General features: G+C 37.7%; 1 protein-coding gene across 1 annotated transcript in view; it reads right to left on the bottom strand.

Moving 5' to 3' along the window:
• MARCHF6 (membrane associated ring-CH-type finger 6) overlaps positions 1-14,765 on the bottom strand; it is a 72,694-nt gene that overhangs the window by 28,009 nt on the left and 29,920 nt on the right. Inside the window, exons 6-12 of the mRNA XM_065873430.1 lie at positions 13,132-13,300; positions 11,430-11,619; positions 9,762-9,823; positions 9,110-9,142; positions 6,154-6,205; positions 1,665-1,723; positions 298-378 (exon numbers count right to left, since the gene is read on the bottom strand). Of these exons, the coding sequence (XP_065729502.1) occupies positions 298-378; positions 1,665-1,723; positions 6,154-6,205; positions 9,110-9,142; positions 9,762-9,823; positions 11,430-11,619; positions 13,132-13,300 (646 nt within the window). The remainder of the gene's footprint in view (positions 1-297; positions 379-1,664; positions 1,724-6,153; positions 6,206-9,109; positions 9,143-9,761; positions 9,824-11,429; positions 11,620-13,131; positions 13,301-14,765) is intronic.

The following is a 14,765-nucleotide window of genomic DNA, read 5'->3' as shown; positions in this document are numbered from 1 at the left end:
TGAATCACTCTGCTGTACAGCAGAAATGAACACACTGTAAATCAACTATACTTCAATAAAGAATTTTTTTTAATTAAAAAAAGGATACAGTGAAACAGGTAACTATTTAGGTAACAGTTAATATTATTTGACAGACAGAATTTATTCCATATTTTTTCTGCTCTCATCCTCACTACAAATACCTACAACTTCTACTAAAAGGACAAGTAGAGAGAAATAGTTTTGTCATTAATAAGAACAACCCTTGGGTAAGCACAATAACATTACTGAACACTAAGCTGGTTCATTAAAGGATACATGACAAATTATCAGTGTTATTGCTAGAAGTATATACCCAACTATGGTCGTGATTAGGCCTTCAAAATGGGATGCTTGGACCTAGAAATAAGAAAATAAATAAACAAAATGTAATTTCACCACATGGCCTACACCCCAGTTTAACAATGTTTATTAAACAATCCAAGTAGACTAAATGTGAACTATCTCAGGAATTTGTAACTAAAAAACAACTACAAAATCCCCTCTGGATGACACCTCTGCAAACCAGATTCTCCCATGGACTGCTATTTATTACGAAAAGATGAGGTAAAATGAAAGAATAACACTTTACTCAAGCACACAAAATAATAAGAGTAGAGTGAATTAAATTTTACAAAAATAAGAAAGAAGTTGTAACCATCTGCACTTCAGTCCATTCTGAAGCGGACCTGCTAAAGGCTGAGCACTGAAAAGAGCAGCACAGAGTCCAAGCCATCCTCTGGCCAAGGTACATCTTAGCCACCCTATCTCCTAACCACAATGTTTCAGTTTCCCTTGCTCGCCAAATCTGTTTCATTATCAACTTACAAAGAGTTAAGAGTTTGGATAGTGACATATACTGCCCAAGATACCATCACCTTTTGGTTCCTGAATTTCAGGTAGCAAGTGATGATAGTTTATAAAGTCAAAATTTATCAAAGCATTTATCTGAACTTTCCAAGTTCTTGCATTTAACTAGTGAGAATTTGGAGATCTCTATTAAATATCAGAACATGTCTCTTTGCCACTTCAGAAACTTCAGAATGTGATCTCTCAGGATTCACATATACAAATTGACCAGAATATTCCAGCTATGTCAGCTTTTCTTAAAAGACTAAATATTTCTGGGGACCCCCCAAAATAGTAGTAGTTGTCCATCCAAATATTTATCTAATTCTGAAAACCCACAATAAAATGTCAAAATTAAAGCAAATTTCTTTAGAAAACACCACAGTTCATCATTCCAACACAGATCAACATTTTAAAAAATTAATATATCATTACCTTTCTGAATTCACTATGGGGCAACTAGGGAAAAGAGAGAAAGGAGCACATAGGCTAACAGAGCAGGTCAAAAATCAGCCTGTAAGAAAACTTTCCCACAGTATGTCTCTGGCCTGCCCAACGGAAAGGAAGACAGTGCATCATGGGGCTTAGAGAACATCTTCCACAGCTGGCAACATGTCCTACTACGTCTTAGGCCACTTCTGGCTTAGAAGAGGTGAACGAGATGGTGCTGTATAACTATTCCTTTGTATAAGGCAGACTGAGAAATGAAGTAACTCTTTACAATATTATTACTTAGTCAACATATATCAAATTTGGGGTAATTAATAAAATTAAGTTTGCAAAAGTATCATACTCACGTGTTCTTCAAATCCCAAACCAACAAGGGAGAAGTGGCCAATGTGGTACGGGCAAAATGCTAAAAGGGGGGGAAAACTCAATGAAAACTTCAAAATCAAAACAACGAACACTCCCAGTACCAACCCCACTAAAAGGAACAAAGGCTTCTTGGAGAAATGGAAGATCTCAGAACCAAAAATGTACTGTCGGGCTTCCCTGGTGGCGCAGTGGTTGGGAGTCCGCCTGACAATGCAGGGGACGCGGGTTCGTGCCCCGGTCCGGGAGGATACCACATGCCACGGAGCGGCTGGGCCCGTGAGCCATGGCCGCTGAGCCTGCACGTCCGGAGCCTGTGCTCCGCAACAGGAGAGGCCGCAGCAGTGAGAGGCCCGCGTACCGCTAAAAAAAAAAAAAAAAAAAAATGTACTGTCTGTGACATCCTCTACAACCAGAGAACAAAAAAGTTACCAAGCTCCTAATAAACTCATGGTGAAAGGACACAAGAACTATTGTGAAAACAGTCTCACAGGCCTGTGGGAAGAGATGATGATATGAGCATCCAAAAAAAAAACCCCAAAACTGATGTAAACACACTGAATACATACAGTGAAGAAGATATGAGCATCCAAAAAACAAACAAACAAAAAAACTGATGAAAACACACTGAATACATACAAATTCATGAGTTCATAATACTCAAAAAAGGGAAAGCCAAAAACAAAAACCACAAAAGGAAAAAAGCAACATAACAGAAAACACTTTTATCACTAAGGAAAGTTGTTAGAACATCAATTCCTTATCCTGAAAACTAATAATTTAAGGAAAAAAACTGCACATCTGTCCTGCTTCTTCCAAACAAACAAATTCAGGTTAACTAAATAGTTCTAGCTGATAAGATCAAGCTCTTCTTTACAGAAAAGCTAGCCAATAAATGCATAAAAATGACAGAATTTGAAAATCACCATTTTGTAATGCCTAATAAAAATAAATTAATTCAGGCAAGTATCAATGGATAATAAACATATTCAGTAAAATGTTGATGGAACACTAGATATTTGCATGATACTAAAACACCACCTCCCACAGATTACTTTCTGATGTTTAAAGGGAAAAATGAAACCTAACAATAGAGGCTTCAAGATACTATCACCTGAACCACAGACAAAGGTGGATAACCAGACATCATGTACCTCCTGATATGTCATAATAATAGGCAAAGCATGACCAGTGAAAATTCTGTCCCAGAAGTACTGAACCTGAATCTAATCAGGCCTCAGATTTAACTTCCAGTTTAAAAGAAATATGGAGACAAAGGAACAAGGTAACAGAATCAACAGGAAGTCATCGGAAGAAAGTAGAAAGTGAGACACGTAGAAGACAGCTGACCTAGTGTCATCAACAAATCAATGGCAAAATAGGGTAGGAGTAGATGAGGGGAGCAAATAAAAAATATTCTAGATCAGAAAAACTTAAGATTTAACAACCAAAAGTAACAGTAAACTACCAGGTGTAAGATAGGCTCACGGATGTACTACTGTACAACAAGGGGAATACAGCCAATATTTTATAGTAACTGTAAATGGAAAGTAACCTTTAAAAATTGTAAAACAATAAAAAAAAATTTTTTTAATTACTGTAGGTTTAAAACAATTTCAATATCTGGGTAAGGTAAACCTCCCTCAATATACTTCTTTAAAATGTCCTTGACGATTCTCAGCTCTGTTTTAAAAACAGATGAACTTTAGTGCAATTTAATGAATTTTTTTGGTCCAAAACTGAAATAAAAAGGTAACAGGTAGACCTTATTTGAATTCTCATTCAAACAAAGCAACTATAAAATGATATTTAAGGAGACAATCTAGAATTTTTAATATGATCTATTATTAGGTAGTATTAAATTCTGGTAATTTTGTAAAGTGTCATGATATTCTGGTTAAATAAGAAAATAGCCTTAAGACAGGAATAAAGACACAGATGTAGAGAATAGACTTGAGGACACGGGGAGGGAGAAGGGTAAGCTGGGATGAAGTGAGAGAGTGGCATGGATATATACACTACCAAATGTAAAATAGCTAGTGGGAAGCAGCCACATAGCACAGGGAGATCAGCTCGCTGCTTTGTGTCCACCTAGAGGGGTGGGATAGGGAGGGTGGGAGGGAGATGCAAGAGGGAGGAGATATGGGGATATATGTATATGTATAGCTGATTCACTTTGTTATAAAGCAGAAACTAACACAACAATGTAAACCAATTATATTCCAATAAAGATGTTTAAAAGAAAATAGCCTTAAAATTTTCATATTAAGAATTTTGATAGTCTCTTTTCCTCAAGTCTTTCTTTCCATGTTAATATAACTGTAATTCATTCTCAGTTAATAAAATTTAATTACCTTTTTTATGGCAAAAATAACAGAACAGTATAGATTATTAGGAAAGGGGAGAGGGAGACTCAATCATAAAGACAAAAGTCAGAGTGAATCTACAGGGATCTGGCTGCCAAACCTTTTTAACCAAGTAGACATTTTTTTTAACAGGTATTCCCAATACACTTGAATTTCTTTATAAATTATACACATATACTATTTTATTAATATATTATGTGTATTATGAAGCACAGGCAAATTTTAAAGCGTGCGAAATAACAAATGCAGAATTTTTCCTATTTTATTCTCACACCCAACTCTGAGGACGACTCAAGCAGGCCCTTGGGAAAGGCAAACTTTCAAATTTCAACTCTATATATATAAATATTAACCTAAAGCACAAATTTTAACAATCAGTTTCTATCCCATTACACAGAAACTACTAGACAGGTACCCTGAAATTAAGATCAGTTTCTTAGGACTGTTCCCTTCCACTGAGACAGCAGCACGCTAAGGTTTTATTTCTGCAAAGCATAATACACGACCACAAAGGTCCGAGAATGCCAGTGGAAACTGCAGTACAGCAACCCAAGCAGGAAAGAAACATGAGTGTTGCTTAATCCCAATGACTATGTTCATCTAAAAGGAAAAGTATATTCCTAAAAAAAAGAGGAAGTTTTCCTAAAAAGAGGAAAACTTCTTGTTTCATTTCAAAAGATCCTAAGTATAATGTGCATACTAAGACAAGAAACATTGTTTTCATAGTATAAGCTTAGGAAGTTGGATTAGAAAAATTTACTTAGTTGAGATTTGCTTTACATAAACAAGAGTTCTTATTTCTATAATTCATGCTTTAAAGGTGACTTATTCCTTTAAACATTAATTTAGCACTAAGCTTTTCTTGCAAGAACAAAGACTAAAGTCTACTTAGATCATTTTTTCCTCTCAAAGAAAATTTGGTCAAGATCAAAAGAGTTTCACACTCTATACAGCAATTATTTTACATAATGAGAAACAAATGCAGAATAATCTGCAGACACATTTTCACCCCCATATGCAAGGGAAAACAACAAAGAATGGGCTTCCTGTTAATTTGCACCATCTTAAATATCTACTAAAAATTAAGAATGAATGGAACTTTTAAAAGACATTGTGTTTCAACAAGATACAGATAAATTTCTTTTGCTCTTTTATAGATAATATTCAGAAAACAATTTTTTTGTCTCATCCTTGATCTATTTATTCAGTGTCTTCTTTGACCATATGGCTTCCTATTGAAGACAACTGTTTCCTGATGAAAACACTGCTTTCTAGTCCCTAACACAGAGCAAATAACTTGGAATTTAGTGGAAGAAACTTGGAAAATATTCCTCCTTCTTAGGAGTAATTCATATGCACTAAGGAAGGAATTTCTCAAAGATATTCCCTATACAGAGATCTGCAGCCTGAGATCTCTCTATGAGACACCAATAGTACAGTCTAACAATAACCCAATTCTGTCAGACTACACCTTGAGGAAATGAATTCTAAAACCTTGGTTTACTCAACTGTTTCCCTTACCTTTCCCCAAAGCAGGAAAACCTGTCAGCTACATCTCAACCCTGCCTTCCTTACTCTCATGACTCCCAATGGGAGGGACTCTTAGTGTTGTCACTGAATCCGCATAGCTACAGTTGTTGAAGTGTTTGGGAGTAAACTTTGCTGGAATCTGGTTCTGAGGGGAATTACACTTTCCTCAAGCCTATATCCATCTCTGCGACAGATCCCAAGCCAAGGTCTCCGGTAGGCCTTGGTCAGGATTTTAACAGATGAAAACAAGATCTTCTGCCATAGGGAAGAACACACAGATAATCAGCACGAAATTAATTCCAGATGTGGAATATTATATATTCTCAAGTCAGTCTAAAATTGGCTTCTACAAAGAGAGACAGAAGTGCGCAACAGAAGCAAAGTTGGTAAATAACCGCAGTCAATGTTGCTTAGGAAAGAAAGTAACTGTATACCTGGGGTCTTCCTATACCAGATGACTGTCTAAAACTGTTTCATATATTCCTAAGTTTAAAAACAAAACAAAACCTGTAACAAGACTCCTAGAAAACTAAACTCCTACTGTAATACCATAAATAAAAGCATAAACGCCACTTACCAAAAACAAGAATGAACAGTGTGTTTAAAGACACCACCCAGAAGACATGTTCCTAAAGGAAAAGAGCATTAATAAAACATATTCATCTCCTATTTGATTTATGTTTAATCCATTTATTTAGTTATAAGACTGATATTTTTACTATAATTTTGAGATTTTGCTCAGAAATTATGTGTAACTTCATTTTTCATTAGACAGCTCATAAAACTAAACCTAATGAAACTTAAAGTTCATAATGTCCACAAGAAAAAAAAATCAAAGAAATCAATCCATAAACATTTCCTCTTCAGAAATTAATAATCTACCACAAACTACACAGATTCTCATAAATAATCGCCAGGTTTAAGTCATATGACACTAAAAAATTCTAAGTAAAGAAAAATTTGAAAACCACATTATTTCTGAACAACAGATCAATGTAAACCGCACAGCACTTCTTTCAGTGTCCAGTGTGTTCTCATGCCTTCTTTAAGGTCACCTGATCTTCTCTGGTCCCTTCTGTCCCCATGGCTTTCTTTGTTCAAGTCTCAGAATATGCGCTTTCACCTGGCCACTGACACACTCCATGCTTATGTACTACCGCCTCCAACATGAGGCCCACCCATCTATTCCTCCGCGTGTGCTCAGTCATGCTCCACGCTGACTATCGGGACATCCAAGCCTGTTTGCCCAGGCCCACTACCTCCCCCCACAATCAAGTTAAATGATCCTTCCAAGGGGGCCATGGAGAAATATTTCCATGAATCTTAACATGGTAAGATTTTCTTTTTAGAAAGATTATTCTAATCAGGTTCCCAATTTGCCATAAATCCAAGTGGCAAGAGGATGATAAGTCTGTTTAAGAGAGGACTACTATTGTACATTCCTACTTAGCATGTGGGCTCATAACACTTGAATTTTTCAGCTTCTTTGCCTTAAGGGCTCCCAAACTGTCCTTATCCTCAATATCTTTTGTGCCTCAACCTCTAGTTATCTTCTATAAAAATTCCCTGCTGACAACTCCCCTCTGCTAAGAAAGGCCTGACTAAGCCCTCTTCTATGCCTCTCGTGTCCTATACACACTGTTTGTCAGAGTCTTTACCTAAAGTTCCTTGTTTACATGTTCATTTCTCTCTACTAAACTATAAAGAGTCTTTGAGAACAGGTACCCTATTTCATTCATTTCTGAATCATCCAGTAACTATCACAGCTGGCACATGGTACATATTAAATAATTTGTAACAAATGCATGAAGTCATCCTGTGGTTTTTTTCTAAAAATTAGAATGGATTTGAATTAACACCACTGCCTCAATGACTTCTATCACTCATCTATGAGGGACTGATAAAGTACAGAAATGAGTATACAGCCAAATAATACCTTCTATACTGACCATACTCAAGCCTTGAATAGGAGCTCACTAATATCACATTCTTACTAATCTGTGAATTATCATCAGATACATTCCTCAAAATCCTCACACTACTAACCTCAACTTCCTATTCTGGCCTGAGGAGCCAGCCTGAAGAGGAAGCCAACACTGTGGAAAGCAGAGGAGACAGATGGAAATTATCTGACTCTTCAATGACATTGCTGAGCCCCTGGATCAAGCACACCTGAAGCCCATCCTTCCTCTGGACTTCCTCCTGTATTACTGGTTTGGTCAGCTGGGGTTTGGCTACCTGCAGCCAAAGTCATCTTGATACTTAAAGCTATTTAAAAATCCCAAATGGCAAGTGATTTTGTATTACAGAACCTGAAAAGAGCATCATTTCTCCTTAAAGAACAAGTTAATTAAAGAACTGTTCTTCACCTTACAGTTGTACTCTTTACTATTAAGGTAAAGATAAGAGAGGCGCAACAAACAGGGGGTTCTCTCTGTGAATAGTGTAAAACTGCGCTGTTTTCACCAATTCTGGCATTAAACATTGCAAGGTGGGACTTTTTTTTTTTAATCATTAAAAAAATTTTATTATTATTATTTTTTTTTAATTTATTTTATTTATTTATTTTTGGCTGCACTGGGTCTTCGTTGCTGTGTGAGGGCTTTCTCTAGTTGTGGTGAGCGGGGGCTACTCTTCATTGTGGTGCGCGGGCTTCTCTTGTTGCAGAGCATGGGCTCTAGGCATGCAGGCTTCAGTAGTTGTGGCACATGGGCTCCGTAGTTGTGGCTCATGGACTCTAGAGCACAGGCTCAGTAGTTGTGGCGCACGGGCTTAGTTGCTCCACGGCACATGGGATCTTCCCGGACCAGGGATTGAACCTGTGTCCCCTGCAATGGCAGGTGGATTCTTAACCACGGCGCCACCAGGGAAGTCCCACAAGGTGGAACTTTAAAAGAAAGCCAAGTATTCTTAACTACCATCAACTCTGAATTTCATTTTCTAAAAATCAAATATGTTTAATAATTTCCTTTGTAAATAATATTACCTTTATGCTTTGCCAGTTATTTTCAATGCACAAAACAGACTTTCTTCAACATATTAAGTAATCAAAAATCACAGGGCATTTTGACCTTTAATATAAAAAGCCAGAACATACTGTAAATCTGAAATCACTGAATCACTAAGACAAATAATTAAGTCGCAATTCTGTTATTAAAAAAGATTAGCCTGGACTTCCCTGGTGGCGCAGTGGTTAAGAATCTGCCTGCCAGTGCAGGGGACACAGGTTCGAGCCCTGGTCCGGGAAGATCCCACATGCCGCAGAGCAACTAAACCCGTGCGCCACAACTACTGAGCCTGCGCTCTAGAGCCCATGAGCCACAACTACTGAGCCCGTGTGCCACAACTACAGAAGCCCTCATGCCTAGAGCCCATGCTCCGCAACCAGAGAAGCCACCACAGTGAGAAGTCCACGCACCGCAATGAAGAGCAGCCCCTGCCGCCGCAACTAGAAAAAGCCCACGCGCAGCAATGAAGATCCAACGCAGCAAAAAATAAATTAATTAAAAAAAAAAAAGATTAGCTTTACTTACCAGAAAAACGAGTGATCCATCAAGTCCTAGCATCTAAAATAAATAATATGCATTAATTTAAGATGCAACAGGATTTTTTATTCTATTTTTGAAAAAAGCTCATTTTCCTTTTAATATTTTTAAACATAATATTTACCCACTACTTTCCAATACAGCCTATCACTTTCAGAGAGTGAAAAACTTCAGTTCATGGGAGTTTTATATTTTGTATCTTCTTTTAATCCAAATTATATGATTATAAAGTTAAAATTTTCTATCTTGGGTTTCAACTCATTAGATATGGAGCCAGTCAAGATTTCATGATACAACAGTATTACTTTGTCAACTGAAGCATCAGAATAATACTTAAATTTAAATTGTTACTTCATTTTCAAAAGTCCACAATTTCAAGTTAAAGATTTTGTAAGTGGAGCAAGGTTTGTATTAAAGGCCAGAAGATAGAAAAAGGTATCAATAGACCTTTATCATAATATTTTTAATATTTTCATCACAAATAATACATTACTTAATTTTCCCTAGAAATTAAAGTTCTGGTAATTGTTTTCATTAAATGTAACTGGAAAATTAGTGTATACATCTAAATATGGTCAACTTTAAGATATACGTTAGGATTAAAACACTAGGATACTTGATAGAAAGAAGTCTTACGCACTCTTTCCCATGTAAGCTCTTCTGCAGCTCGGTCCCACTCTAAAGCATTCCAGTTCATGTCGTCTGGAAATATAATTGTAGTTTAGAGATTACTGATAGAACTTGAATTATAAATAAATATACTCTTTTAATTTGGTGTTTTATAACTGTTGTTGAGAAGGTAAACCACACTTAAAATATTTCCAAACTGAGTATTTGCTTGTTAGGCAATTTTTTAAAAACATAAATAAATACAACATATAAATTAAGATGATTCTACATTGTGATAAGTGCAAGAAAGAAAATAAGCAGGGTTATGTGAAACAGAGGAATTCAACAGCTCTAAATCAAGAATGAATATGGTGGATTTGAGAAAAGTGAAGAAGCCAGGGGACTAGAATTCTCTGGGTGAGGAGGAGAGGGTGGCAGAAGATGCAGTATGACAGACAGACAGGGATCAGATCATATAAGAGGAATGTGAAGGCTGAATTCTGTTTCGTTCTTTAACATAATGGGGAGATCACTGACAGATTTTAAGGGCAGAGAGCAGTACAAACACTATGTGGAGCGAGAATGGAAGAAGGAAGACCAGGCAGGACCTACTGCATCAGACAAACAGAAGGAAACAAAGGCCAGCACTAGGGTACAGGAGCCGCAGTCTCAGAGCCTTTGAACATATACCCACCTCTCCCTGCAAAGGCCCCCTGCTCCCATTACACAACTGCCTTCTTCTCATCCTTCACGTCTCAGCTCCAATATCACTTACTCTGAGCTACCTGGGGAACCTTATTTAAAATAGGTCTCTCCTCAGTAGCATCCTCAGAGCAACGTGCACATTTACCACAATGTGTAATAACAAACTTGTTCACTTGGATATTTCTACTTCATCACTAGACCAGAAACTCCATGAAGGCAGGGACCTGGTGTTTGAGTGCCTGGCACACAAGAAACACTCAGGTATCGGCAGTGATAAGTGGACCCAGAGACAGTGCAGCGCTTGACAGGAAAACTCTGGGGCCAGAGGAAAGAAAAGAAGGTGGTGACCTGCTGACAGCTGACTGGCAGGCTGGTCCCGGAAGTTCTTTACCACTCTGGAGTTATACTGCCAGAAAATGAGAAACTGGTTTCTTTGGGTGCTATCTGGCCTGCAGAGTACACTTCAAGAATTCTTCTTTGATAATAAAAGTTGTTCTGACTCAATAAAAATGGCAAAGGAATAAGATAAAACTGTAACAAGTTCCATTTTAAAAAAACAGGACCTATTCCAACTTACAAATAATTTCTTCCTATCCATCCTATAAAAAGTCCTGTGTAAAGTAGAATTTTATTTTATCTCATCTAATCTTATTTTATTTTATGGCCGCACCATGCGGCACTGTGGGATCTTAGTTCCCCAAAGAGGGATTGAACCCATGCCCCCTGCAGTGGAAGCTCGCAGTCTTAACCACTGGACCACTAGGGGAGTCCCTAAAGTACAACTGTAAAACTCAAAATGTGCCCTGCTTCATAGAAAAAAAAAAAGTATGCATATGTATATCCATAAATGCAAGTCTGCCAAAATAAAGTAAAAGCAGGTTAGAAACAGAACTTCAAACCCATTAAATTTTGAAAACTCCAATGCTCCCCAAGGTGAGCTGGGAATGGACTCATGGTCGCGAAGGAAGGCTGAGCACAGGCCGGCGGCCATTACCCTGTGCCCCATTGTTGGCATCAGCTGCATCTTCCCCGCCCGCGTCGTCCTCCTCCTCATTCTCCTCCTCCTCCTCTTCTGCCTGGTCATCCTGGGCTGCAGGGTTTTCCCCCACCACTGCGTTCTCAGCTGGTGGGTTAGCAGGCTGGTCGGGGGCAACATTTTCAGCACCATTTCCTCCTGCTGGAGCCTAAAATGACAGAGGAGACCAGAAATTTGGCTAACTTGCCTCAGTTTTGCTCTATTTTCAAATAGCACCCTCCCTTCTAAAAAAAAAAACAAAACTAGCAAACAGACACAAACTCTATTAAAATTCCAAAAAAACCCCACCTCTCAAGGGCATTTCTTCTAAATGTATCTGAATTTGGATCAACTTGGTATATAAGAACATAAACTCATTTAACAGTGTACATATTCATTCAATATAATTTAGAGATGAACATTTCACAAAGCATTACAGGAAACAGGTTAACAAATCTGGCTATCTTGAATACATCATTCCGTAATCCTTCTTTACAAGGCATCTCTTGTCTTTACTGACCACTTCAGGGATGAAAATATATTTATGTATCTGTTTACACACATACTGATATATAACTTAATTCTCAGTTCACACTTGAGGAAAGGTTTCTCATTTCTGCTCAGGAGGGTAAGCCTGTCCATATGAACTTTATCAGTTTCCACAAGCACCCTTCTCTGGCTCTTCCTGAATTCTGCTACCTACCAAATGCAAAGACCTAGTTGTAGTTAATTAAAACACTGAACTCCTATGGAGTTAATTAAGATTCTAAAAGAACTGTATTAAAATGCTTCAAAATATGAGGTACAATGATGAAAGTATTAACGCTAGGTAAAAACTTGCTTAATAGTTCCATTTTTCATATGTGTGGTTTTCAAAGGCGAAGTTGTACTCTTAATTCTGTAGAAAAAAGGGTATGGCAGAATTTCATGAAATCAATCTTCACACTAAAAAAAGCCAAAGGTCCTTAATTGAAAAATTAAGTCGTTAAGTATCGTTAAGTTTTATTTTGAATTAATTTTATAGTCAATTTTTTCATAATAAAATTTTACAAAGGGCAAATTGTTTTTGTATTGTGAGTAGCCAGTTTGGGTTTTTTTTTACATTTTCAGCCCTATAATTTCTCAGTAAACAAGATAATAAAAATCATTTATCATAACTTCCTCTTCTTAATGTCTCTAGCAGACACTCTTGTATCTAAGCATGTCATCTCATAAATAAAAAGTAAAACTGTACAAGACTGTTATCAACAGTACTCCAATTTTTCTACTTTTGGTAATGTTTCTACTGAAAGCAACAAAGGTGAGGCATTTTACACATGAAGAAACTAATGAACAAAGAGGGTAAGGGGGCTTCCTTAATGTTATGCAGCACGTCAGAAGCCCATGCAGGAGGTTTGTATATTAACTGCCAGGCCGGCGGTAAGCTGTTAACCCAGGCAAAGGGAATGAAAGAGCATGTAGTATACCCCCAGTACTGTTCCCAGTCTCACTAGAAAACTAAGAGGCAAAGTAACAACAGCACTCTTTTGATTTTTCACATCTCCTTTTATCTTCTCCCAAGCGTTGTCACTGTCCTGCTTTGCAATGAGGGACACGGGAGTCAAGGGTTTGGGTCTTAGAGGGTGACAATAATTCTTATGTCCTACCCAAATAAAATGAATTTGGGGATAGAGGGAGCTACCTCATTTTGGTGATGCCCAGCAGCGTTGAAGGGCGGAGCAGCATGCTCCAGCCAGATCGGGGCTCCCCCGTGGACTATCTGCTCTCGCAGCCACACCAGGCTGATGAACGCACACAATGTGCACGTCACCACAAAACAACCCTGCAAACAATCCGCCAACAAATTGTCCCTATTTAAAAAAAAAAAAAAGTACACAGAATTACTCCAAAGAACACTTAAAATTAAGAAACCAAGGTAACGACATTCACTTTACATAAAAATCTCAGAAAGAACAAGAAAAGTAAGTCATAACTTTCTGGTGAAAAATCAGTCTCTCAAAAAGAATTATTTCTGAGGATGGTGGCAATTTATCTATCTTATAAGCTGGCCAAACATGTTTATTTACATATTTGTATTATATGTGTTCATATTATAGAAAGCAAAGAATAACATCAGAACCACATAAATTGGCTATCCAGCCTCTCTTTGAACATAGCTGAGAAAAAGGAAGGCAGCAAGCAAAAAACTGAAAGTAGCCAAATACTTGACAAAGGTCAAGTATTAAATACATGTAATTTCCTAAAGATACATGACTCTGTACAACCCTTACCAAGAATATCCTTATCCTTATTTTATACACAAGTTGAACCAACTTAGTTAGCTGATACTTAAACCCATATAAATGAACAGAATCAGCAAATCAGAAAGGTGGAGAAGGGCCCCTAGAAAGGCCTAAAGACAACATAAAGGAAGGCTGAGAAATACACAGTACACAATGCGTGAGGCAAAGGAGCCTGTGGTACATTTTACAAATGTCTCATTTAGAACGCAGATTAAATTTTGATGCCAACTGCAAATACACCAAAAGTATATTAGTTTCTCAACAAATCCAGACAGATCAAGTATGGTTCACATGAAAATACACGCAGTATAATAACACTGAAGACCTCTTTGTTCTTTTCCTCTCTGAAGGAGCATATCCTTCCCTGGTCTATGCCTGATTTCAGAGTAATTCAAAGGTAACTCAAGAATCTTGGTAGCCTTTGGAAAATTCACTACCATAATAGACATCTTTCCCTCCATGGAGAACTTAAGGAAGGGTCAATTTGGGAGACCTCGGCCTGGTAGCTCCAAATTGAACTAATGTGGCCCTCAGATGTTATCTGGAATATACCTTAATCAAAAGAGGGATACTAATCACCCCCTTACTAAGGACCCCTCCAGACCATTAAAATTTTGATAGGCTGGGACTAAAATACCCCTTCTCTATTCCTTCCTTGTCATCAGCAATAAGAACAGCAACTGCTTATTGTAGTTATTGTAGATTTTTAAGTGGTGACAAACTCTTTGTAGAATCCTTTCCTTTTCCCTCACACCTTGAATCTGGGCTGATTTGTGAACTGTCTGGACCAGAAGCGAATTTCCTGAGTTCTAAAGCCTAGAAGAGAGCTTTCAGGTAAGCTTCACTCTCACCCCTTTAGAATGCTGCCCTGAGGCCACCATGTAAAGAAGCCCCACTAGCCTTCTGAAGATGAGAAGCCATATGGAAGAGCCAAGGTACCCCATCTTAGACTACCCAACCCCAGTGACACATACGCATAATGGAGGCGAGCCCAACAGATAAATGGATCAGCTGAGCCCAGCCCAAACTGCTA

This window comes from Phocoena phocoena, chromosome 3, assembly GCF_963924675.1.
Source record: "Phocoena phocoena chromosome 3, mPhoPho1.1, whole genome shotgun sequence".
NCBI lineage: Eukaryota > Metazoa > Chordata > Mammalia > Artiodactyla > Phocoenidae > Phocoena > Phocoena phocoena.
This window is presented reverse-complemented; position numbering and strand designations above follow the sequence as displayed.